General features: G+C 37.0%; 1 protein-coding gene across 4 annotated transcripts in view; it reads left to right on the forward strand.

The window, feature by feature from the left end:
* TRPS1 (transcriptional repressor GATA binding 1) overlaps positions 1-27040 on the forward strand; it is a 255702-nt gene that overhangs the window by 221740 nt on the left and 6922 nt on the right. For all 4 annotated transcript variants that reach the window (XM_059165741.1, XM_059165743.1, XM_059165744.1 and 1 more), the window contains one exon: positions 24080-24202. In XM_059165741.1, the coding sequence (XP_059021724.1) occupies positions 24080-24202 (123 nt within the window). The remainder of the gene's footprint in view (positions 1-24079; positions 24203-27040) is intronic.

Here is a 27040-nt window from a genome sequence, read left to right on the forward strand (position 1 = left end):
TGAAATCACCCACTTTTTTAGATGTTGGCAACTAATTTGTTTCCCTGTTGAACTACATTGTATGGTCTACCCCCACAAAACAAAACAAAACCCAAATATTAAACAAATGAAAAATACACACCTGCTGCCCAGAGAGCCTTGTGTTCACCAGGAAGATCATTCTGATTTACAATAAAACCCTTCAGAGTCCTTACATGTATTGCATGTATATATTTTTTTTCTTGCCATGGACAGAATCAGAGAATGTTTGAGTATAAAATGTACTACAGTTTCAAATGCAAGGTGAAAATTCAAACTTTTCTCCCATTTTTCTGTAAGCAAAAATGGAAAAGCAAAAAAAAAAAAGAAAAGCAGATGTATTTTTTTTCCTTCAGAAAATCAATGCGTGAAATATTTGTTGCTGCCTACACTGTATTATCTACTCCGAGAATTTGACTGTTTATATAATACAAGTGAATCTAAATATGACATTTGAAGTGAGTCCTCCAAGTGTTTCCAAATATCCATATGCATTGCCTCATGTAGACTAAATAGTGAACTTCACTACAGTTGCTTTCAGTCCATTTTATCCAGAAAGAATTAAAATATTAGTGATCCTGTGGGTCCATTCTTAGGCTTTGTGAACACCAATGAGAAACCCCTGCATTTATGAAGAAGTTTAATAATAATACAAAGCTATAAAGTTGTGCTAGTGCTTCAAAGGGAGTAACATCAAAAACTTGTGGAGAAAAGCCACGGGCAACCATCAACCCCAACACACACACATTCATGCACACACAAATACACATGCACATGCACACACACACACACACACACACACAGAGCTGGGAGACCTATTTTGGTAGAATGAAGCCTGGTTCTCCAAAAAAGAGGGATAATGAGGCCATTTTTCATTATTTTCCTAGTGGATTTTTAAATAGTTACCTCATAAAATAAATAGTTTAAGTTTCCACATTACTTTTGCCTTTAATCTGTGCCTGTGATGCAAATAAATGAGTGGAGATTTTTATACTCCAAGCTTTATACAGAGGCAAATATATTAAAAAAGAACATCCAAGGTAAGTGCAATTTCTTACTGAAAGGGCGGCTTACCGGAAGCTCTGGTTGATGGAGGGAAGATGCTTTATTAAAATGAATCTGGACGTTGATTTATTTTTATATTTATTGTTCCGTTCTGTCCTGTTATTCGCGATCTTGTCTCTGCAATGATACGTTTCTCTAGTAACTTGCACTTCATTTAAATGGAAGACTTTAAAACTGAAGTGGGCTGCCCACGTAGAGAAATACACGTTTGGAACATGGGTCCCTATGGAAAGTGTTGGACTCAAAATGCTTCTGAGTGGAGCACCAGCAAGAAGAGTAGGATGTTAAAAAGCAGCTCTCAACTTTTATGAATTTTTTTAATGTGCTAAAGTTAGAAATAGCTTCTTGTTCTTTTAAAGAGGCAACTGAATTAACCTGGCTATCTAACTAACAAGCAGAAATAGTTCACCTAGGTGGATCTCTAATTATAGCCTCTGAACCTTTCAGTAAGTTTACAGCTTAAAACATCTGAGTGATTCTGTCTTTTGAAAGCCATGTGAAGTTAGAAAGGCGGCCTAATTAAAACAAATCTTGGATAAACCACTTCACGGAGATACAAGTTTGATGGTTGGCTATATCAAAAATTGTTACCAGATGTTGTGCAGAGGTCTTAACAGTTTAAAGATCATGAGGGTTTTTGTTGGTTTTTTTTTTTTTTTTTTGTAACAAAGCAAAAATATTCTAATTGAAGTTGTCAGCAGGAGTGAGACTAATATGCCTGTATTTGATTAAATAATAGTTTATTTAACATTCAGTGTGGCCCAAAATTGGCCAAGACAAAAGTCAGAAAACATTTTAGCCAGAAGACTTACACAGAAAAACACAACAAACTGACAGCATTATCTAGGTGACTCGCAGGCACTGTGGTTTGATAATGTCCATCTTTATCCTGTGACGACCCATTATCCTTTGTCACACCAAACATACGCCACAGCAATGCCTTAGAATCTATTCTTTAATGCATTTTGCATTTTCCATAAAATAAAAAAGTTAAGAGAGCAATGCAAATTTATTATTAGGCTTACTGCTGAAACCTTGGGAAGCAAACAGCACATCTTTTTCCATTATATAAATGTAAACAGCTATATTTTTAGGAGTTACATGTTTTATGTAGACTGCTGTTCTAACTCGCCCTGGGATATGAGGATGTGAGCTATATAAAACAGGAAAGTGTAAGACTCACATGGTCCTGTTACGACTCACAGGCATCTTTTCTTGATTACATGATAGGTGCACATAACTACTTCCTTCCCCTTCGGTGGACAGCTGTGCACCGCTCTCGGATGAAATGCAAAAGGGTCCTCCTTTTGAAGAACACAGAGTCTTGGCCTGTCCAGACAGTCCTTCTTATTGATTCGAGCCCCTCTCTCCTTTTATCTTCCAGTTCTCAGGTGCACACCTACCCTCCTCCAATGCACGGTGTGGCAGTGCCTTGTTTTTTCCATAATAAAAGTTTCTAGACTTTTCTTCGACATAAACATTTAGGAAATGGTCCACATAGAATACTGGGGAGTTGATGCAATTTTAAAAATGAACTCTCTACATAGTGACCAATGCCTGGGCTATCATTTGCTCTCAATAGTACTCAGAGGTCTGGATTTTTAAAAGTAAATTGCAGCTTTGACTCTATGGCAATTATGAGAAGACAACTACACGAGAGGGTCATTAATCATTTAAGCATTCAAATAAAACTAAATGTTTCTTTTTAGATCTAAAGTGCAGCCCATAACACAATTGAAATAACATTAATGGGAGAAGGGAATGAAAAGACAGAAAGCAGCTGTCGCTCTCTCCACAAGTGTGCCCTGGGCTCTAATCAAGAGAGTGAGACACTGTATACAGTAAGGGAGCGGATTCTTGTTGGTCTCCTTCGTTTTCTACCATCTTGAGCTTTCTCGGTTGAAAGGAAGTTAGGGTGGATGTTCGCACATGTCATAACACTGCAGTTCTGGACATTCCGCAGAAGGGACCAATGACTGGAGGTTTAGTTTTACAGCTGTTGCAGAGTAGTGTTTAAAAGTTGCTTGTTAGCTGCAAAGTGCTAATAATAACGTATACAGGGTACAAAATGTCCCCTGTGGCTAATGAGGAAAAACTAGGCTCTTTAAATACAACTTTTTTGTTATTAAAATAAATTTCAGTTTTACCAGTGATTTACTTTTAAAACAAACTTCGTAAAGACTTGATGAACACGACGCAGTTAACCACATTTGTCCTAGAGGATAGTATGGAAAATTACTTACAGGTCAATTGAAAAACTAATGACTCCATCGTGTCTTTGCTCTGTTTGTCTTTGTCATTTTAATAATTTCAGTTTCTGCACATTTGATTCTCTTTAAACTCTCTTGACTTTGTGACATGATTTTTGCTTTCATATCCATGTCCCGTGTTCTAATTTATCTTGTTAGCGTCACTGTAAACGGCAGTGCTGAGATCCTACCCCCTCTCTTCTAAAAAAGGTGAAAATACTAAAGGAGAATGATAAAGTAACTTTGTTCCAGTGAAAAAAGGAATCCCAGGTAGAACCGTGCTAGAATGTGCGTCTCCCAAATCCCAGTTTCCTGCACTTAGCACTATGCTGTGCCAGGAAATGAAAATCACAACACCACCATCCTGAAAGACTCACTGACGGCTTCTGCATGCCCCAGGGGGGAATAGCCCCATTCCTAGTTTATAGAAAATGCATGACTGAAGCTGCAAGGTACTCGTCATCCACACTCCTACACTCAGACACTTTGTTGACTGTCTAATTTGAGCAAAAGAAACACATCGAACGCTATCTCCACATGGGATTGAGACCATTTGGCTCCCTCCCCTTGAACGGCAACAAAAGACAAACCTACCGTGCATTTTACTAGGTACTTAAATATCTTGAATGAAACTAACATGAGTTTGCCTTTATCATGAATACATGTTACGTTAGGTTGGATCAGTCACCAATCATTGTATATTGGATCATGTTTTAGTAACTGCGTAAGATGTTCTCGGAGCATTTGTTTTATTACAAAACACAGTTTTGCTTAGAATCCCCAGTGTGTAATGCTGGAAACTTGAGTAGTCTGAAAGTGAGATGATGAATGAAAAAGCAAAGAAACAAAAAGGAAACAAGGGATGGAAGGAGGAAGAGAGAGAAAGAAAGGGAGGAGAAGGGAGAGAGGAAATGTGAGTCTCAAAGTCAGTGAGATTATGCCAGATCATCTGGAAAAAAAGAATGAGCCATTATGGAAATGCAAGTACTGGAAGAGACCAGGAGATCATTTGTTACTTACACACCCCCCCTTATACATAAATACATAAAGAAGAGACTGATTTACTGAACAGCTATTATGTGACTGGCACAACACCAGATATTCTGTGTGTATCATATTCATGACCCTTCAGAATGATAAGCTTTTTGCTCTTCTTTTTTTCCCCTGAAGCATAACCTAGTAAATATCGATAGCTTTATTAGAGTACTTACCAGGTCTCTGCTTATATGGCTTCTCTGATGGTCAGTGAGCATGTCTTCTACAGCTATAGGTCCGTAATCATCCAGTATGGACCTGGCACCAAGCAGCTGTTCAATGAATGGTATTAAGTCTTAATGAATAAGTAGGTCATGACAGATACGTGTCACCTAATTATCACGTTCATTGTGCACAGGCCTTGGATTTTATGCAATCCTGTGCATGTAAGACTTTTTGGCACTAGATTTAGATGCTTTTGGCAATAAGTAGGCCTTGTACTTTTTATTTTTTAGATACTTGTACATCTTTTGGATGACATTGGCTTGCTTTCATTTAGAAATAGAAAAACATGCCAAGTTTTGGTATTTTAGTCTTAATACTCTTATGAGACACTTGATAACATTCATTTGTTAAGTTATAAGATGCTTTCAGTTCATAGGGGGAAATGAAAGTCATAGCTTTTCTTTACCCAAGAAGGAATATAGAAAGTAGTCTCATACTCTCTTTGACTCTGAGTTATAATCCAAACTAGAGACATGCCCTGTGATGTAGAGAATTCAAACAAAAGACTATACCGCCTCTTTAAGGATATGAGGAAAAGTTGAAATTGATAGTAACTAATATTTAAGTGTAAATATGATCTAGGTCTAGACATAGGATCAGAAGAGGTATATATTTTTCTCAATCTGTTTAGATACCTCATTTGAAAGACGGTAAGCCTTTCTTCTTGTTAATGTCATAGTCAGCGTATCTAGAAGATAAAGATGGTACATTTGTCTATAACTTATTTTTCTGACACAGGTGCCAATGGAAACAGTTATTGGCCCATTTAATACTTTCTGATATTTGACACAGGATAGTAAGAACATTCTTGCAGAAAAAAATCAGATGCTACCTTTGTCATCACTGTGGCTAGCGAAAAGGTCTGTTGGTCTTTTAAGTACATGTAAACCTTCAGGAGAGTTCTCACATGGGCTGGCCACAAGGGCTTTTATTGGGAACCTTCTAAACATATTCTGTATATTCACTGTGAACTAAGGAAATGGGATTGATTGAATCTCAAAGAGTTGACCATGGCATGGCACCTGTCATGGGGGCATCGTTGCTTTTTGTGACAATAAGATTTTACCACGTTCTTCTAAACAGGCTCTTGGTGGTAGACTGATCATTATACTGCCTCCTCGTAGTGTGGCTTTTGTAGAAAAAAGAACATGGCATGGATCAATTCTTTCAAGAGAGTTACATGAGAAGAGTAGATAATGATGGCCTCTTTCAAGGATTATTCAAACCACAGAAATATTAGGTAGCATGGTTGGCCCACTCAGATGTGATCAGCGGTACTGTTAGTACAGATGCTTTACTTACTAAAAGATCCCTCTTCTGGAAAGATAACATACAGAAGAGTGTGGGGGATGGGTGGTAGTAGAAGAAATGTATTGATTTTTTTAATCTCATTTTTTAATATCTAGTTCAGATGAAGCTGATTTTGCCCAAGAGTCAGAGCTCAAGTGTGTGCCTTTTTTTGTTACACAAACTGGGAGCTTATGAGAAATATTAAATCTCCGGTCCCATCTCAGACCTACTAGATAAAAATCTACATTTGGATGAGAGGTAATTTGTAACTCACATCAGAGAAACTACTCTAGGCCTAATAAACCAATCTAGGCATTCCATCATATATCCCATCTGGCTATATAGTAGGACAGGGACATGCCTCCAGTTAGGTCAACGAGGCCCTACTTGAGGACACTGTACTGAGCTATCAAGAAAGAGGACTCACGGTTCCCCCCTCACTTGTTCAATCAACTGTATGGCCCTAGTCTAACAGCCATTTTGCCAAGCAGAGAGAGGGTGTATGGATAGAACTGTAGTTAGTGCAGTGAGCACATATAGCAGACGAGATGAGAAGTTATACTCTCATGATACCCCTTGAATCTTGGTTAATCTGTGCCTAAAGTCAGTGTTTCCTGGTTTTTCATTGGCAGGAGTCATAAGATTTATTCTCACGTTAATCTAGTTTGGCTTGTATTTTCTGCCATGAGCAACTGAAAGAAACTTAAAGTTACAGTGATAAGTAATGATTGAAAGTGTGTTCGAGCCCTCCCACCTTCTTGCATGGGCTCCTTGGCCGCGTGTGTGAGAGGGTGTGTGCATATGTGTGTGAGTGTGTGTGTGTGTGTTTCACATTTCTTGTTTGTTGTAGCATTTAGAAGCAGAGGAATCATAAAAATCTTAGTATTTAGACATGTCTCCTTTCTTGCATCATTCTCTTAATTGCTTCATGTATATTTACCTTACCTCCCCTCAAAATTATAAACACTTCAAAGGCACTGAACTTTCCTTACATGAGGTGATAATTTAAAGTAATAAGACGTTTATAAATAAACATACCAGAACTTATTACCAAGTGAGTGTAGACTTTCAAAACCACCACCTGAGGAAGCTGCCAATTTATTCAGGTTTTGCTGACTTTGGAGAGAACATTGTTGTAAGTCTTTAGAATAATGATCAGCACCAGTTTTTGAGCCGTGCGACCTTGCCAGCGATCTGCTAGTTACATCTAACTTTTACTCAAAGTGACACTGCTGAGACTAATACTCAATGTGGTAAACCCCCTTCAGTCTCGACTGACTAGCCTTCAGCCCCGAGTCCCAGATCCACTGGGTGCCGCAGCCGCTCCCTGAGCAAATCCCTGAGTGGCTCCCTGAGCAAAGCTATACCACCCAGCAGGGAAGGGGTAGCACCTGACCTGCTAGCGGGTCCCAGACTCTGCCCCTGCACGATAGCCAGTGCTGTTCCTGACTCCTATCAGTCCTTGTCCACACGCCATCCTTGTTAGGTCATAGACATTGCCACCCTTGGGTCCTACCTAAGTGGTTCTGCCATCTTGTTCATCAGCGTTCCTCTGAATAAATGTTGCTTTCTTTCAGAAATGAGATCTGTCTCCAGAAAAGTAGATTTCCTATCACTGAGAGAACCAAAATAATGAATATTATGAATATATATACCTCTGAGAAACTTGGGAAGAAGTCTGAGTTAGAGTCAGAGGCCTTGTCATCTTTGTATAATAGCAAGTGATTAGCAGTTGCATTTAAAAATTACAGTTGAATAACCTGTAATCGTTAAGTAAGTAAGAGCATGTTTCTTGGGCTCTTCAGTGTCTCGTAGTGACTTGAGGTTTTGATTTCGTGGGAAGCAGAGAATCTTTATCTCTGTTCCTGAAAGAGGAGAAGAGGCAGAGTTTATAGAGCAGTGAATTCCTAAGGGAGAAGATCCTTCCTTTATTGATGAAATATCAGGCGTTTAGGTTGTAAGTTTTTTCCTTTCCTGTCTGCTATTCTTGCAAGCCAAGAAGATTTCAACAGGTAATAAACATTCAAAGAAGTAGAGGGGTGGAGAAGGCTGTGCATGGGTTACTAGGGAAAATCTAAATCAACTTAGAACGAAGCTAAAGGAAACCAATGTTTATGGCTTGGATGAAAATGAATTTTAATTGCAGTTCTAATGGAAAATGATACCAGCGTTGCCAAGTTAAAAAATATATATTTATCTAATAATGAAAGCAAGTCCAATCGTTTAAGCTATGAGCTGAAAAACATATTTTCAAAATAAGAATTTTTGTAATTGTTTTACTGTTAAAGCAAAACCTCTCTGCTGATGTTCTGGGATTACATTATAATAGCATATCGCATAGTAAAATAAAGTAAAAGAGTGAATCAGCTCACAGAAGTTGCTCTGTTGTAAGTGAACAGTCTGCAGAGTTTGCTTTGAAATCTGAATTTCAGAACTAGAAGTAGAAGACCAAATATTTTTAAAATGTTGTTATATGTTGGACTACCAGTACTACATTTCCCATCACAGGTTTGTCTAAAAATTTTTAAGTAAAAATAAACCATTTAGAATCACCCATGTAAAAATATATGTGTATACACACACACACACACACACACACACACACACACACAAAGGCGAATGTGAACACGTATCTCCTGGGTTAATTGCTGTGCTGTGTACGGACATTAGGATGCTCAAGTATTAACAGCAATAGAGGACTTGGTGTGATACAACAATCATTTTTAAATAATCCTAAATCTACTCAAGTTGAAAAGATTCTGACAGCAGGAGCTTTAAACAGCTGCCCTGAGCAAAATAGACCCTGCTTTCTTTTCAAGTTGAAAAGGAGAAAGGTAACAATTATCCCTGAGACACTGGAAACAGAGTTGTCTGATTTTTTTTTCCCCCCCAAATGCCTTCACTTCTTATAAAAATAACAGTGAGCTTGGGTTGTGTTAGATGATGGTCGACCTATCAGAAGCAGAGATCGGATAAACAGATCACTGATATAGTAAAAGTATAATTGAAATTAAGAATAGTCTCATATGTGCTTTTAGTACTGCGCTACAAAATTTATTATTTGTCTAAAGTACTTACAGAATTTTAATTCAAGATGCCATTTGGAGCCAAGGTACAAAAATAACTCTTAAGCCTAAGTACCTCTGCAAGATTAAACTTGATAGGGAATTGAGTAAGGGTAGAAGCCATGATTATTAAATGCCAAGCCGTTCCCCCTTCCCACTTCATCTATTAATCCAGTGTGGCTTTTTATCTGGAGGGTTCTGAATAAGACCAGTATTCCAGTTCCATCAAACTATTTATTTAGTTGCTATATTAAATAGAATCTATCTAGAGGTATTTTTAGCATAGATTAAAATTCCCAATGTGCCTGCAAGTTATTTGCTCCATAAGAGATTTAGAAAACTTTTTCCCTGAAATTGTCTAACTTAATCTCAATTTCTATTTCGTTTTAAAAAGTAAAATTCTAGAGAGAGCCTGACTAACCAGACTGGAAACATCCTTCCATTTGCACCGAGCACATAATGGCGTCCCCTCAGTGGTAGGGGATTTGAAGATCAGAACGTTCAAATGAATTTCTTCTCCATTTTAATACTCATACCTCCTTATGTTAATGAACTCAATTCATAGTGATTATTTTCAAGTTCTCTCTACATCATTTCTCTAACTGGCCACGAATGTTTGTAATACTTCAGTGTTCTCTGAGTTTCAAAATGACTCGCTGAGATAGGAACTCATATTATTTTTCCATTTCTGATGCCTCCCTCCCCCCACTGTTACCAAAGAATACTCATGTTTTAGTAAATCAGTCTATTTTCATGCTTAAAAAAAAAGAAAAAGTCAAGTTCAAGAAAGAATAGCACAGCTGTTCAAGATGTCGTATCTTATAAAACAAATCTATTAGGAGGGTCACATTCTGGAAGGGGTCAAGCTAATGGTATAAGTGGAATAATTTGGTCATTTTCTGAAATTTGTAAACCTACAAACATAAAAGCTCAGCATTAGATCAGCTAATTAGCTAAACCTCTGCGCTAATGGTGATTTTCTTCTTTAAAAGTTAGGACTTTTATGTATAAGGCTCTCTTTACCTTTTTGGGGGGCGGGTAACATGTGAATTGCTTTGAATTTTAGTCTAGTACCAATCAGTCTATTCTGTTTCTTTCTGAATTATTGCCTTCCTTTGGGATAAATTGAAAAGAATAGGACTATTTCTATTTTTATTTTGACAAGGAAATATACATATGGACACACTAAGTATATATGTACATACATGCAATGAGTGAAATAAAATATTATAAAGTAGATGGAAAAAGAGGGATGATTGAAGTTAGAGCTAGCTACTTAACCTTCAGAGAGGACAGTTTTTTGGAGCATGTAATATCTGTAAATGTTTTTTAATAAGTTATTCCTTTTTCATGAAATGCTGCCTGCTGGTTTCTTTAGTTTCATTGATTCATTGATTCTGTCATTACACTTTTTATATCTACTTTTCCTCAGAGATATTTTACTTTCTAGTCAGAAATAACCTCTTATTTGGGAAAGAAATGTAACTTTTTTGTTTTGTTCTGTTTTTAAAGTAAACCCTTTAAAATACAAGTTTGTCCCCCTCTGAACTTTTTAAATTTTAAACTGAAAGACCTAGAATTCATTTTTATGAAAGGAAATGTGCGCCAAATGTGCATATACATATTTTAAGTGTATGTGTACATGTTACTGTATTATGTGTGCATATGTATATGTATATATGTGTATGTATTTTAATAAAACAGAGGATATCGAATTCCAAATATTTGCTTATGAATATAAATTTACAGCCAGCACCCCAAATTAATTTTTGTACAGAGGTTTCTAAATCTTGATCTGTATAAATCTAAGTGGATCAGCTTTGTGTAGTCTTTGAATTAAATATCCATCATCATATTTTATGACAATGTATTAATCTGTGTGATCGCACTATATGAAAAGAAGAAAACTAGCTAGAATGAGTAATATTCATAAGGGAACTTGACCTACCTAGCATTCTTTTATGTTTTCGAAAATTCCAAAGGATACAGCTTCCTTCCCCAAATTTCCACTTGTGTTTTAGGATGAGGTGTGTCTCTTTGCTAGACTGATGACTCTCATGATGGTAAATAAGTCACCACCAGACTGGTTTATTTTATGTAATGAAATCCTTCAAGGTTTTTCGGAACACAAGCAAACGACAAAGAATAGAAGAGAGAGGGGAAGAGAATAGATAGTATTTTCAAGCGCATAATTGATGTGATAAATTTTAAGACAGTCACCTAAATGCAAAAGTTTTAGGATCATTTTTCATCCTCTATGCATGTTGCAAAAATAGAAAAAATAAGAGCTTCTTTGCATACGTTTTATACATATGTGCATAAATATGTAACTCTAGATAATTGAGTGATATATGTGAATATACATGCCAAAATCTTATTTATTCAGTATTTTCTAAAATCTAATATCTTTTGATACTCAGTATCTTTTGAAACTAAGAGAGAAAGGAAATCTTTAACACTCATTGAATTCCTGATATATGTCAAGCATAGCATTCAGTATTCTCCCATATATAATTGTATTTATGTTAATTGAGTGTGTAAGTGAATGGAGAGGACACTAACACAGTAATAAAAACAAATCACACGTTCTCGATGTCTTAATTTCCACCTATCAAAATCAGTAATTATTAGGCTGACATAAAAGACACTCTCCTAGGTACTCTGTTCCTTCATTTCTTTTTTGGTCTTTTATACACAGTTAATTATCTTTCTTCTCCACTCTTCAGGAAACTCTTGGGATTTTTTTCTCTTTAATTTTAACAACATCGCCCATATTTTAGCCCTTCATAAAATATGAAATTGTTTTAATGAAAATAAAATCAACTAGCAACATCTCACTACATGTCAGTGATAAAATGCTGTGCGAATTTGTGTGTGTGTGTGTGTACATGTGTATATATATGTATATGTACTGTCACTTCAATATATACACATATATATACATACACAAATACACACATCAACATATGCCATTTCTACTAGTTTTGCAGATTGCTCACAAGCTCAAGCAAAGTCCATTTCTTTTCCCTCCTGTTGTATAATATAGAGTCTAAATATGGTGCATGACTTACTAATTTTATTTTGCATTTCACAAAAGTGAAACTGTTTCCAATCTAAGTCATATTTTTGGTAATGATGACTGCCACATGTGTTTCATGAATAAAGCTTCATTTAAGGTATAATCTGCTGATCATGGTGTGTGTGTGGTATGTGCACACACATGTATATTTTAACACAACGTTTATTGAAATCCGCAGAATCCTGTCTTCTGATAGAGGTCAATTCAATTAAGCTATCATTAGTTAAATGCCTACTATGTACCATATACTGATAATGCAAAGATTGAAAGAGAAATGGGCCTGCTCCTTAATAGCCCCAGTCCCCTGGAAGTGACTTGTGTCTGTAAATAATTGCAAGCTAGCACTCTGCCTCCTCTACCTAAACGCTGAGAAAGCAGAGCCATTTGATGATTTAAGACAAGTCAATATATGAGAAGCTAAGGCAGAATTGGCATTCTAATGTTCACACTGACACCAAAGTACCTCTTATGAAGAAGAGTAGTTTTTAATGTATGTGGGGTAAATTTATAAATGTGGAATAGCACAGGAAAACAGCTAAACTGTTTTGGGGTGTTTTGGGGGGGTTTGTTTGTTTTTTGGGTTTTTTTTTGGATCTCTGCTTTTCTTTTATGTGTGTTTTTAATTTCAGCTTCTCTATGAATCTTTTTTTTTTATATTTTTAAGAACTTGATAGTTGATGGTATCTGCTTGCTTGCTTGCTTTTTTTTTTTTTTTTTTTTTTTTCTTTAATTCCTATTACTCCACAACAGGGAGAAATGTTTCTTGGAGGCAGATCACTTCAAAAAAGTAATTTGAAGTCACTTCTTGCTTTACTATATTTGCATCTTCTGCAGAGTGAATAGTGCAATGGTGGTTGTCTAGGGAAAAAATAATGCTAACAGAAAAGTAATGTAAACATGAGGCAGGCAGAGGAGAACAGAGTTTTAGAAAAGTGAGTTGCTGTGTTTTATTTTCAAAGCTCCTCTCATGAAATAAAAGCTCACTCCCCAGGAGTTTTGTGTCATAGGCTGTGCAGCCAGGCCTCAGTATTGGTTTCCTGATACTCTGCTCGATGGACAGAATGTCACAGTACAAAATGATTTTAACTGTGCCATTGGGTAGGAGTGACTGAGGGGTTGTCTCGAGAGTCCTTGATGCGATGAGGTAGTTCTTGCTTTGGTATGTGATACCGTGTGATTAACAAACTCCAGATCACGCAGAAAACCGGGTCCGAGTCAGGTTATTAAGAGCAGTTCCCTACTCAGGACGAGGTATTGCCTTGCACTGATATGGTCGTACTGGAGGGGAAATATATGTATATAAAAACAAAGACAGTCATTGCTTTCTTCTTGAGCAGCTGCAGCCAGTCCCACTAATGGACCTGCAAAAGCAGAAACTGGCAGCACAAGGTATGTGTTCGTTTTTACAGATGGTACTGCAGACAAGTTGGTAATGGAAAAGGAAGTCGTGTACGTGAGCTATTTGAATGTGGCGGGGTGGGGGGGTGCTGCAGGAGGACAGCCCTGTTACAGTGCTTTCCTGTGTAATTGACTGTGTGAGTTACTGAAGAAGCAGTTTTACCATGAAAGATTTCAGTTATTACAAAATTACATCATGATTGTTAAGGCAATTCATAATTTCAACTTGTCTTCTTAAAATAATGTTATTAAAACTTTAAAAATCAGCTTAGAGTTCCCTGTCTGCACCGTGCTTCTATAATGAAATTCTCTGCTCAAGTTTGATTTTACTCCTGGCAGGAACAGAATCCTCATTTAAAGATAACTCTTCAATTTGAACAATGACATAACATACTAGGCACTTATTTTAACCGTTGGAAAGGTGGACTTAAATACCTACGACTTCATGTGTCCCAAGGAAGTACAAAACTGAGTACAAATGAGACAACATTTTAAAAGAATTTTATAGATTAAAAAATTAACTGAAGTTCAGGTTTATGTTTCTTAGGGGTTTTTTTTGGATTTAGGTCCTAGAGGATGAAATGATACGAGAAGTATTCCCAATCTAGTCTTACCAAGTATTTAGTCCAAATTGCATATTTGGTATCCAAGTCTCTTGTTGACACACATCGGCAGATTTTTAACATGGTTCTTAATTATTTTGAACTTCAGTACATTTAACTGTTTTTCCATAATTTGTATACTGTTCAGTGGAAATAAGCAGCAATTACCATCCTTCTGCTCAGCAGACTACATGCTATGTTTTAACATCTGATCTGTACTGTATCCTCTCAACTTGATAGCCTGTAAAAAGTGTTTAGAGTTAAGAATATTTTGGTCTTCGTTGTTCTGTAATGAAATGGAAACTATCACACATGAAAAGTATCAAAGTCAGCTCTATAGGTTGATGAAGAACATATACTTTTACATATAATAATAGGGGAAATAATTATAAATATTTTCATATTATCCAGATCTGAGGAATTTATTAAAATAACCTCATCTTTCAGAATCGGCAGTGTTTTATATTGAATAATGATGATACCACACATTGCAAAAGGTCTTTGCCAGGGAACATACAAGTATGTAAAAAATAAATCTAGTAAATTGTTATCTGAACATATGTGTTTACAGAACTTGTCAGAACCCCAGCATCATTTTTGCTGCCCCATCTCTAGCCAAGACTAATGCAAAAACAGAAATTCTAGTTCACAGCTACCCTCCCATGTGACTGGCATTATTAGGAGCTAAGTCAGTGGTGTCATCTAATTTTCTGTTTTTAAACAGAGGCTTATTTTACATGGTTTTGGAGTGGGGTTTTTTTGGCTTTTGGTTTTTTGTGTTTGTTTATTGTTGTTTTGGTTTTTTGTTTCTTTTTGTTTTGTTTTCTTTGGGGTTTGTTTTTGTTTTTGTTTTTTTGTGATGGAAGGATTAAAACACATGTACTGCACCCAACCCCCTTGCCTACCCCTACCTCTCCATCAGCCAAATGTTGTGTTCCTCTGGCTATGACTGTATCTGTCAACTTCAAAACAGATCGTTGCCATATCTGATCAAGGATGAGTCATTTCTTTCTGGTACCTCAAAACTTGCATAATTTCAATCAGCTGTTATAGGGTGGTTTGAAGAGATAAGCGTTCTTCAAAACCAAGCTATGGTGAAATATTTTTGGTAAAAATTCCCCAATCGCCTCTTTAGTACTAGGACTTGAAACATAGTTCAGCACTGTGGCTCTCAAGTGAGGGAGACCTGAGTTTGTTATCTTAGCCCTCCTGTAGAGCAACTGAAAAACTTTGCTAGGCCTCAGTTTTCTCCTCCGTAAAACGGAGGGAAGAAGAAAAAGAACAGTAACAACAACAACAACAATAATGATACCTGTCTCTTAGGATCATTTTAACAAGGTCAGATAATGAAATGAAAGCTATCGCTTACCATCCTATACATAGTTAAGTCTTGAGAAATATTAGATGTCTGATGGTGATTATTAAAAAGAGACATAATGTAGTCAAGCAAGAGAATTCTATCAGATAATTGATTCAGAAACGGTTTCTGGAACACAGTCCTATGTTTTTATCTAGACTTGGAGACTAGGATGTATTTTTTGACACTAAATAAGTCAAAGAACCATTCTTAGTCTTTTTACCTCATTAATGAAAGTGGGAGAAAAATAGTAACTGGTAATTCATTTTGATCTAAACTGGGATAATAAATGTTAGGAGTTCTTAACCTTCAAATCTGCGAGCATTCAGATAACCATACCAAATGCTTGTGAAGGACATTCTTTCGAACAGCCTGAAGTTATTTGTATACAGTTTTTTTACTTTTTCTTTTTTTTTCTGGAGAGAGTGTCATAAATGTTATTGAAAAAATGTTAGGGGGGCACCTGGGTGGTTCAGTGGGTTAAGCCGCTGCCTTCAGCTCAGGTCATGATCTCAGGGTCCTAGGATCAAGTCCCACATCGGGCTCTCTGCTCAGCGGGGAGCCTGCTTCCTCCTCTCTCTCTGCCTGCCTCTCTGCCTACTTGTGATCTCTCTCTCTCAAATAAATAAATAAAATCTTTAAGAAAAAAAAAGAAAGAATGTTAGGAACCAGTGAAGAACCCTTGATGTATATGTGAATGCTGTGAGGATGGAAACAGTTTACAGCCCAGTCATTATCTGTTATGAAAAGAATTCTTTTTTTTTTTTTTAGATTTCATTTATATTTTTTAAGTAATTTCTACATCCAACATGGGGCTCGAACTTAGAACTCCGAGATCAAGAGTTGCATGCTCTCCTGCTTGAGCTAGCCAGCCACCACCCCATGAAAAGAATTCCTGACTATTGTTTGGTATTTTCTGATTCTTCCAAAATAACCATCATCATCATCATTATCTATTATAAAGGCAACCCCACACTGATAATATCTAAAATAACTCAATTTGTGTTTAAGTGCACAGAAGCTGAACCCTTTGGACATTAGGCTTTTTCTATAACAAGTTTCTTCTCTATTGTTATCACTTAAGATTTTTACTTTTTGTAATGTGACTAATTCCCATATTAAATGTGTTTACAGAATATACTGTTAAGTAAAATGTGCAATAAACTTATTAAAACAGAATCAACTTTGTTCTCCTGCCAAAGTTTGCTTAAGAGGTGCTAAAATTGTGCCTCCAAAAAGCCTTTTTTCTTCCTTTTCAGTGTCAGGTGTTGGCACTGGCATGGAATAAAGTCCCTGTGGAGAAAGCCTCCACAAAGCCTTGGTGTAGCCGAAGGTGAAAATGGATCCATGGTGGCGGAAATAGAAGTGAAAGACTTGAGTAGTTCTTCTGACAATAATGACTTTCACGTGGAATGAAAAAAGACAGTGCAGACATAAATTTTCAACCATAGTTTTAGCTGTCTATGTACATATTGCTGTAAAGGCAGAACAGTGTTATAGAAACAATGTGGGTAGAACTCCAAAGATGTGAGTTTTTTCTAGTCCTGGTTCTTTATGTAATTTGGGCATGACACTGGATATTTGGTTTGCTCATTTACCAAATATGGGGTGAATCAAAGAATAGAGATGGAGTCCTTCAGACCTACGTAATGGGTTCTAGATGTTTGTGATTCACTTGTAAATTCTGCCGATTTGAAGAAACTGTGAATGATTAGAAGTGTGGGATATAGGTTGCAAATTCTTGATTTATCTGCTATCTCACTTCAGTAGTCGCCAGTTGCATCTCAGAAGAAATGGAGCTAATGTGTTTGGCACACTAGCGTTTCCTGATATGTAGGGCAACTCCCACATGGTGATGTGTCAGTGCAGTAAGTCTCAGGCACATTCATACCTGGGTACAGTGTATGGTTACTAGAGTATGTGTTGCCTCATGTCCTGGAAGAGAGTTCGTTCCATTGCTCCTAGCCAGGGATGTCAGCTTTGTTTACACTTATCTCCATTATCATGGCTGATGTGTTGAGGAAGTGAATTTAATAAGCAAGGTAAACAGGTTTTGTTTCCAAATTCTGAGATAGGAGATCGTAAGATGGGTGCTTGGCTGAACCTTGGAGAGTCTCTTCAGTTTTCTGGCAAGAAATCTGAGGGCAAAGAGGGCTGTTTCAAATCAGGCAGAGACTTGCTGTGCAGCCCATTTCAGCTGCACTGTTCTTCACAATTCTGTTTGGAACAAAAGTCAGCCAAGTTATTGGTAACTATTGCTTTATGTTGCCAATGTTCTTTCCCTGCTCTTCCTAAAATATCAGGTAGCCTGTGCTTTGGGGAAAATTCAGCCTATTAATTTAAAGACATTCGTTGCAAGCCACCGTCTATTTTTTAGTGGTTTTAGGCACTGCATTCTGTGCATTCTTGTAGGATCTACTGATAGGTAGTCAATAGCTGGTTAATCCTCACTTGGGGGGAATTTGGAAGGAGAGGTTGCCTTCTGTCACCAGTAGTAAATAACAGTGAAAATGACTAAAATATGAATCATCATGTATTCATAATTAGTGAATGCCAACCCACTACACAATAGTAATAATAAATACATTAACATGATAGTAATAATTAATACATTATTTAACGCATATCAACTTTTTTGGTAGTCAGTAGGGCAATGTTATTGATCTTTGTCCTGTTATTACAGGACTGTTATTACCCACTTTGGTAAAGGAACACAGAGAGTAAGCTCTCTTGTCATTAGATAACTTTCAGTCTTCAAATGAGCTTTATTGGGGTTCCTGGCTGGCTCATTTGGTAGAGCACATGACTCTTTATCTTGGGTTGGTAAGTTTGAGCCCCATGTTGGGTGTGGAGATTACTTAAAAATGAAATCTAAATAAGTAAATAAATTAGATTTATTGATCTAATATACTTTTGTTTCCTCAGAAAAGTTTACATATAATTTGCATAAATTTAACTCTCAGTGTTTATGAACATCTCAATTTGTGTTGCATTAACTCCACACTTAGTAGGTTTTTAGCTCATTCTACTGGAAACCCAGAGAGATTATAGAGCATGTTTGTCATATATGTCCCTGTAACTCCAGTTTGTAGCACGGTGTCAGGCACATGCTGGGCAATCGGTAATTATTACATTCCCAGAATGAAACTGAGTTAAATTTACCATTGAAATTTTATTACTGCAAAATTGTGCTAGAAGTTTCTATCATAGCCATCTGTACATGTCGCTAAAGTGAAGTTTGTAAAAGATTCTTGATATAATCAAGTAAACACAGAAATTATTTAAAGTCAAAAAATATTTGAGGTATATCTGCCCTAACAGCATGTGTATCATATTTCAGATTGATTTGATTTAAAATGGCTAAGATATAAAAACCATAAAAAATGTGAATAAATACTCTGCCTATCAAAGCTTGTTATGTAATTACATGGTTTCAGTATAGTTCTTATACATAGAACACTAATATAAAGGATCATTTCTGCACAAACTTTTTTTCCAATGGAGACTTTAATCTCTTGGAGATAAATATCCATGTCTTTAAATGATAAGCCACTTGAATGAATAATTCAATCAAATTTATTTCTTATTAATCAAATGAAATCAGCTGTTAATGAAATTTGAAAATGTTCAAGTGTTTGTTTTGGGCTGATTTTTAAGTAGTAATATAAGTAATAGAAACAACTAAACCAATTTTAAAACGTTTTTTTCCATTTTTTTTTTCTTAAGACACCTATGGGTTCACCAATACATGTGCCACGGCCCAAACCACTGATCCATAACACACTAAAGAATTAAGCCCCCAACAGCAAAATTGGAACCAGAAGCTTTCAGAAAAATTTGATGATAGTGACAACGGCACAGTGGTTAGCTATGAACCTAAATTAATTTGTTTGTTTGATCCATTATTTTAGTCATTATACTTGTTGCACTTCAAAGCAGGAAAAAAAAATTATTTTGGATTTAAAATGTGCTTATATTAAAAGATGTGAATGTCATTTTCTATTTCAAATCCTAACATGGGTGATTGTCCAAATTCATCACCTAAATTGCTGTTTTAAAGTCAGTATTGTGGTCGTAATACATTTGAAACATGGAAAGGAAATAAGTAATCCCGAAGAATTCTCAGTAATTATCACTGAAAACTACTTGCTATCCTTTGACTGGCCTCAAAAATGCTTACAATTAACTGTTTGTATCACCATCCTTCGTTTTTCACACAGGAAATTAGCAGCCAACAGAAATTATGTACAGGCAACACAAATGTGACCTAAAAGTTACTAGGCAAGCCATAAAACTCGAAGTTTAAAAAAAAACAGACAACAAAATCAGTTCCTCGAATTGTTGCCTCTGGACTTTTTCTCTTTAGAAATTTTAATTTTAATTCCTTCACTTAAGTCCACAAACAAGTAGAAGAGGCGCTTAAGGAAGTCCAAGGACAGAGAATGTGGTGCTTCTGTGAAGATGGACAAGCATGCAGCTTTCTCTCAGCCTGAGATTCTTACCCCTACCACAGGGCAAGAATCAGGCTAAATATGCCCCCTCAGGAGGGCCAGCGGCACCATCCCCTAGCTAGGGATTCCTCTCATCTGCTCTCCAGAAAGGACCATATCTGACTCAGTTCTCCTCTCTCCTGCATAATGTCATGGAGGTATAAAATATTACTAACTCTTAAACAGATTGGGGACACCTGGAAGGCTCAGTTGGTTAAGTGTTGGACTCTTGATTTCAGCTCAGGTCATGATCTCAGGGTCGTATCTAACTCCACGCTCAGCAGGGAGTCTGCTTCAGATTCTCTCTCTCCTTCTCTCTCTGCCCCTCCCCACTCTCTCTCCCCCCCCCCAAAATAAATAAATAAATAAATAAATAATCATTTAAAAATAAAAAAAAGCTTGTAGAAAAGGAGAAATAATTATTATTATTTAATATTATTATTTAAACACACGTGTGCACATATAGAGCCATGGACAACATATGACCCTAATGATGTTTGTAAAGGAGAATTGGAGCCTTGTTCTACCTGATTTTGTATCCTCAGGACCTAGCAAGTACCTAACTTCAACTGCTCCTCAAAAACAAGTGTGAATTGTAAGATTGGGACATTCCTTAATTCTCTTGATTTTCTTTTCTACAACATCATTAGTTATCTCTGCCCAACTGGAAGTAAATTTGTCGATCCGCATGAGTGACATTTAGAAGGAATATTTTTTAAAAACTTTTTTTTTTCAAAACTAGGAGTAACTTTTAATGATTAAAAAAATAATAGCAGGTGAGATTCTTTAAATGCCAGTAGAATATTTTCAATTTTATTAATGTTTAGTCTGTCAAGACAGAGCACTGTCCTAGGTGCCTGGTACTTAGGATATCTTAGGAGTCATAATTTCTGTCCTTAACAAGCACAGTGTATAGGAGGATGACAAAATATTTTAAAACTCTGTCATGCGTGATAAACTATGAATGAAATAAAGTCTTTGGTGCCTTTCTTTCTCTTTAACGAGGCCAAGTTTGTTTTTCAAAAGTGGGGTGAGGGAGACTCCTATTCTGCCTTCCTTTGGCCACAGACCTGCTTTTCTGCATGTGATTGGGCTAAGGATGTTGGTAACGTCAAAGAGATGCTTTACTCTGTCCAGCCAGCTTACACAGAGCGACCAGGTCAGGCTCTCAGCTGTTCTGTAGCTGAGGGCTATGTGGCACAGTTACGATTCTGTGATCACACAGCTAAGGATACTATCCACGTGGGCCACCTTCTTTGCTGCTTCCAGAAATTCCAAGTGCACCAAAACTACAGTGAACCAGTGCTTACCAAAGCAATAAATGTGTTTAGAAGGGAGTTAACTCAATATGTGAAATATTTCTCACCTCCCTCCTACTTCCCACCCCCACACAAGTACGCTCCTATTGAATCCTAGGTGTGAACACCTAGATATTTCACTCTGACTCAACTTTCCATTCTCGTATTTGATAAGATTGTCACAAATGAACTACAATTGATAATATCCAACTGTATGTCTTAAGCATCTCTATTATGTTCAATGAGAAGATTAAGGAGATGGAAACAAAGCTAACCAACTATTTTTCTTGTACCAAAAAATAATAATAATAATTGAATCCCTTTGACAAATAGCTAACTTACTGAGTGTTTACTACATCCCTGGTACTATATTAATTGTATCCATTTGCCCACATGCTACAGCGGCTCACACTTTAAAGGTGGGGAAGTTGAAGCTTTGAGAGGCTAAGTAACTTGCCTAAAGTTGCACCTGGCAAAAGGCAGACATGTTTTGAATGCAAGTAGTCTGACTCCTAAATCTGATTATTAACCTCCATGCTATACTGACTCTGGGTAAATGAATCCAGAGTAACCCCTGATGTCTTAAATAAGATATAGTTTTCCCAAAATATACCTCTTTAGTGGAGCCTAAGTGCTGCTTAAAGCAAGATAGGCCTGTGGAAACCAGTGCTATAATTTTAGGACTTTCCCTCTAACTAATGAAGGGCATTTTCTTTGCAAGAGAATTAAGCACAAAATTGTGCAAGGATTGAAACGCTCTCAGAAACCAGGATCACACCCACTTTGGCGTGCTGTGTCAAGCACCCAGGGCATAAGGAAAGAAAAGCAGGCTGGAGTGAATGGTTACACATTCAGATTTGAGTCTCAGCCATGTATGTGGGTTAGTTTCCAAATGGACATTTACAATGCCTTTATGTGGATCAAGTTGGTGTTTATTTGCCAAACGTGTTATTTAGATCTAGGAAAAAGATGGCGTGACCTTAGGAAAGTTTCACAATTATAACCTAACTAGGCTCCTCAGCTTACTTCAGATAAAGGGGGGCCCCAGAATGTTTGATAAACATAGCATCTAGTAGTTCATTGATTTTTCAGGAGGGAGCAATCTCTACTTTTGCAGGAGGTCCCAACTGGGACTTGTGGCCTGACACCCAGTGTTTGCCGTTGCTCTAACCGTGACATGTTCCTGGTCCCGACTTGGGCAGAGAGGGAGAAAAAGGGGAGCCAGAGATTATCTTTGTGCAAAATTTAGCTTTTATTACATCACCTAAAGTAGCACGACCTGCTACACTAATGAAATCGTGTTCTTGGTTGAAAAGGGCAATTGTTAGCCTGACTTTGTGCGCACTAAAAACATTCCCCCAATCTTGTTAAATTATTGCTCTCATTTCAGATTTTTATGGCTGTGCAGCTTACCAGCCCTCATTTCTTTACGTTTCATTCATTTTCCTTGTATTGATGATTAATGGAGGATGTCGAATGTTAGAGTGAGCAGGCATCAGCAATTGCAAGATCATAATTAGTTTAGCTGACGAGGGCCTCTGATAGCACTTGCATCTGGATGGAAAAATTACCCTATAGGGAACTGGCTGCTCACCAGGTCTTTTTAGTGATACATTGTGAAACACCCGATGAATCAAATGCCCTTTCAATGCCAAGAAAGTGTTCCAGTCTTGAAGCCAAAATTATGTCTGCAGAAAGCTTTCCATTTGAAATGTATCAGAGTACAATTATAACCATTGTATTTTCTTGGCAGGGATAGCACTGGTCTACAGTATGGACTCAAGTTAAATAAATTGCCTAAATTTTATGAATCCCTGAAATTTTGACTTACGGTATTTGTGATTTTAAATTTATAATAAAATTGGGTTCCAGCAACATTTTTTCCACTCCTTATCTAACGTGCATATTTTATCATTAAAGGCTTCGCTTGCTAGAGAAAGGAGAGTGAAGTTGCAATTCAGGCTTTCTTTTTTTTTTTTTCTTGCAGCAAGAGCATTTCATTTCCTGCCTGTTAGTATTTGCGCCTACAAACACAGCCTGACTTTTGTTTCAGTGAGTTTAATGGAATCATGACTTGATAGCAAGAATGGAACAAGCAATACTAATTATCTACTTTTAAATATTCTTAGATTATTTTTGAATCTGGTGATTACAGAATTCAGCCCACTAAAATCAATTTGTATTCGGAAACGCTTGTGATTTCCAAGTCTGAGGCAAATAAAATAAATAGCCATTGATGGAACTAGCTTGTCTGGCTTCCACAGGCACCTCATAAGCGTTCTCAGTAATACTGTACTTCGAGTTGGCAACAAGTTTCGACTGGTCCCCTCAGCTCTGGGAAATAGATGGTGTTCTCTTTCAAAGTTTACCATTGCAACCCCCAAAACTAGAACTGAGTGTGTGATATTCTCTTAATACTTGTGTTACATGAATGACATCCAAAAAGACACAAATCAGGTTTAATTTTAAATGGTTTATATGCCGCGTTTTCCACGCTTCACTATATTTTTAAAGCTCAGGTAGCCTGTGCTCCCCCTTCACCAAAGTATATTAAACACATCGCACGTTCTGTCTTATGACTTTTGTTTTGACACTTTTAGAAGGTATATTTTAGGGTTCAGCATTTAGGAGCCATCATTAAAGGCACAAAACCCAAAGTTCAAAAAGTTAAAGCTGTGTCTGTGAAAAGCCTTTGGTGTTGCACACACCTCATCCATCACTGTAGGGTTAATTATAATGAAAATCAGTGGTGCCTATTAAACACAATTGAACCTGACCTCATTATGGGCAGTGTGGTTTTATACTGTCATTGTTGCTAGTCTAAAGACAAAACTCCTGGGCTGATTTGGTCTAACTCCACTGATCATGTGACTCACCTCTGACCTTGTGTTTTTTCCCCCTGTTTCAGAGGCGTAGAGGCTCGGGTGTTTTTTGTGCCAATTGCTTGACCACAAAGACCTCTCTCTGGCGAAAGAATGCAAATGGTGGATATGTATGCAACGCGTGTGGCCTCTACCAGAAGCTTCACTCGGTAAGAGCTTGTTAGACTGTTTGAGGAAAAGCTTTATAAAGCAGCCTGGTCTGTCGTGTGATGTGTACCATTCCCTGGCTTGCGATGCCTGCTCCCGCAGAGTTTAATACAGTCACTCGGAGAGCACCTGTGATTTATGGTGAAATGGACTTAGATGTTATGGGGAGATATATTTGAGATCATTAGTAATGCATTATGTTTCTTTTGATACAAACGAGGAAATTATTGATTTCTGGGAACTTCCCATAACAGATCGTTGCTCTAGTGGTTATCAGAATTTGGTGAAATTAATTTAGGCAGGAAGGAGAAACCTTGAAAGTTCAATATTACATAAAAAGCGTTTTAAAAGGAGGATTCTCCTATTTCACATAAAATACAGGGCAGGGAAAGAATACTCATTTCCACTTTAAGTTCAGAATTTGCAAGCGTCATCTTGGCTGCTCTGGGGACTAGAAGTCAGGCACATTCAGTAGAGTGGTCCTGAGCTAGGACCCGAGAATGCCAGGTAGATCTTGCCAGTTCTTCAGGGGATATATTCAAGGAAGGTATTTCAGGGCCTGAACGGCTCACATCCCAGCAGAGTAAGGTGTGAAGGCGCTTTGTGTTTCAAACTCTCTGGCTGGCTTCTTTCTGTGGCTCACCGAGGTACTTCCAGAACTTTCTTCTCAGATTTTAGTTAGAATCCTCTCATAAAGTTTAACTAAATCTTACAAATTCCCCATTTCTATATGCATTTACTTCCTGAAGGATTTTTTTTTTTTTTTTTTAAGTTTAGGAAGTTTATCTGCTGACAAGAGCTGCCTTTAAAAATAGGAATACCCCACTTAGTAAAAAGAAATCCATTTCCCTCTGCCTTTTTCATTTTGTTTGGCATTTTACCATAGCTCTTAGCACAGCCAGTGAATAAATTACAGCTACAGGGAATACAATTTTAGACAAAACGTCCTCATAAATGGACCATTGGAAGCACTCTTTAAAAAATGCCTGCTGCCAGCAATACTAATTGGTGGTAAACTGTAAAGCCTGAGTTATTCCATGTAGCTAACAGAGAGATTCTCCCTCCACTACATCACCTTCCTTTAGCTTCACCTTCACCATTTTAGCATAGCAATAAGCTTTCATTTAATGAGTACTGACATTAATGATTTTAATTGAACTCTGGCCAATCATAGGCCAAGAATTAATTAAACTACTGCTCTTCCAGACTATGATAATTTAACAACTGTGATATAAAGTTATTTTAGTTATTTTAATATTCATCTCTCCAGAGGCAAGCTGTGTTCAGTTTTGAGTTTCTTTACATCGTAAACTTAAATACATAAAGGTTATGCACACATCTCATGTCAAAGACTGTCACAAAAGTTATAAAAGTTTTAAAAGGATATTAATGCAAATTTCTGGTTTCCTTATAGGTAGATATTAAATACTGCATATCTTCATAATACAAATAGGAGCTTTTTATAAGGAGCTTTTATTGAACATTCCTGAACAAAATAAATGGATGTGGCATATCCAAGGGATGTGGCATTTTCCTTCTGAAACCAATAATTGAGTTGTCAGTGACAAGTGTGTTATCTTTCTTGCCTTCAAAATGCCTCTGTGACAATAGAAACATTCCAAAAAGGATTTATATTTATATTTTGTTTAAGATATGAGAGGTATCTCTTGCATTAAGGTACATTCTTTCTAGGAATAATTCACAGGTTACATATTTTTTAATATATATGCATACATATATATATATTTCACATTCTGTGTAGAAATTATTTGATTTCAGTAATCTTTTAGAAAAATCGGGTTTTAGCCCGCTTCAAGAGTTTTCTAAATTTTTACCTATAAATATGCATTAATTTATTAAACTTACTCTTTTTATTTTATAAATCGAAGTTAGAGCTCTCGCTGCAAGTTAAAGTTTTTGGTATAGTTTTATCTATGGGTTTTAGTCCTGTAATATAAATGCCTGTTGAACATGTACATGACTACCATACAGTGCTTAAGCTGAATAAAAAACAAGCCTAGTGAGAGTCAGCATTCTAACTAAGTACAGAGTAGAGTGACGTATCATGTATTTGTACCAAAGCTACAAAAGAATTTAGAATTTCAACAGAAAACAAATGCTTTACCTGTTGATAAGTAAAATTTTCCAAAGCGATTATATAAAATCCTGTTAAACATGGAGAAATAAAAATGAGAGCTGGGGGGTGGGGTGGAAAGTCTCCCACTGATAGGGCTTGAGTACCTGATATCTCTATTCATGATTCTGCTCATTTGTCTTTATTTTTGCGTGGATATATAATACTTTATATTCACATTTGCAGTGATTTAGAAGCATACACATATTTGTCAGCTCAGGCTACCAAAACAAAATACCGTAGATTGGGGGCTTAAACAGCAGAACAGATTTTCACATGGTTCTCAGGGCTGGAGGTCTGAGGTCAGAGTCCCAGTGTGGCCTGGTTCTGGTTGGAAAGCTCTCTTCCCGGCTTGGAGAAGGCCTCTTTCTCTCTCTGTCCTTATCTAACCTAATCGGCCTCATAAAGACCGGCTCTCCAGATCCAGGCACACTGTGGGGTAGGGCTTCCACATACGAACAAGGGGACCCAGTTTGGTCTGCAGCACTGTGTAACGTTGCCGCAGTTGTCCTTAAAGCTAGCTCCCACGTTCCCGTATTGACATCCTAGTGCATGACTCAGGAGTTGAGAAATAATTGCAGAAAAATCGTGTTTCCTCAAGGAACTTTCTACACAGTTTTATCACTAAATGATGCAATTTCAAAATCTATTGAGTTTGGGAAAGCTGTTTTTAAGTAGATGAAAGTTTTCAGGGCTCCCTGCAGAG

Source organism: Mustela lutreola, chromosome 3, assembly GCF_030435805.1.
Source record: "Mustela lutreola isolate mMusLut2 chromosome 3, mMusLut2.pri, whole genome shotgun sequence".
NCBI lineage: Eukaryota > Metazoa > Chordata > Mammalia > Carnivora > Mustelidae > Mustela > Mustela lutreola.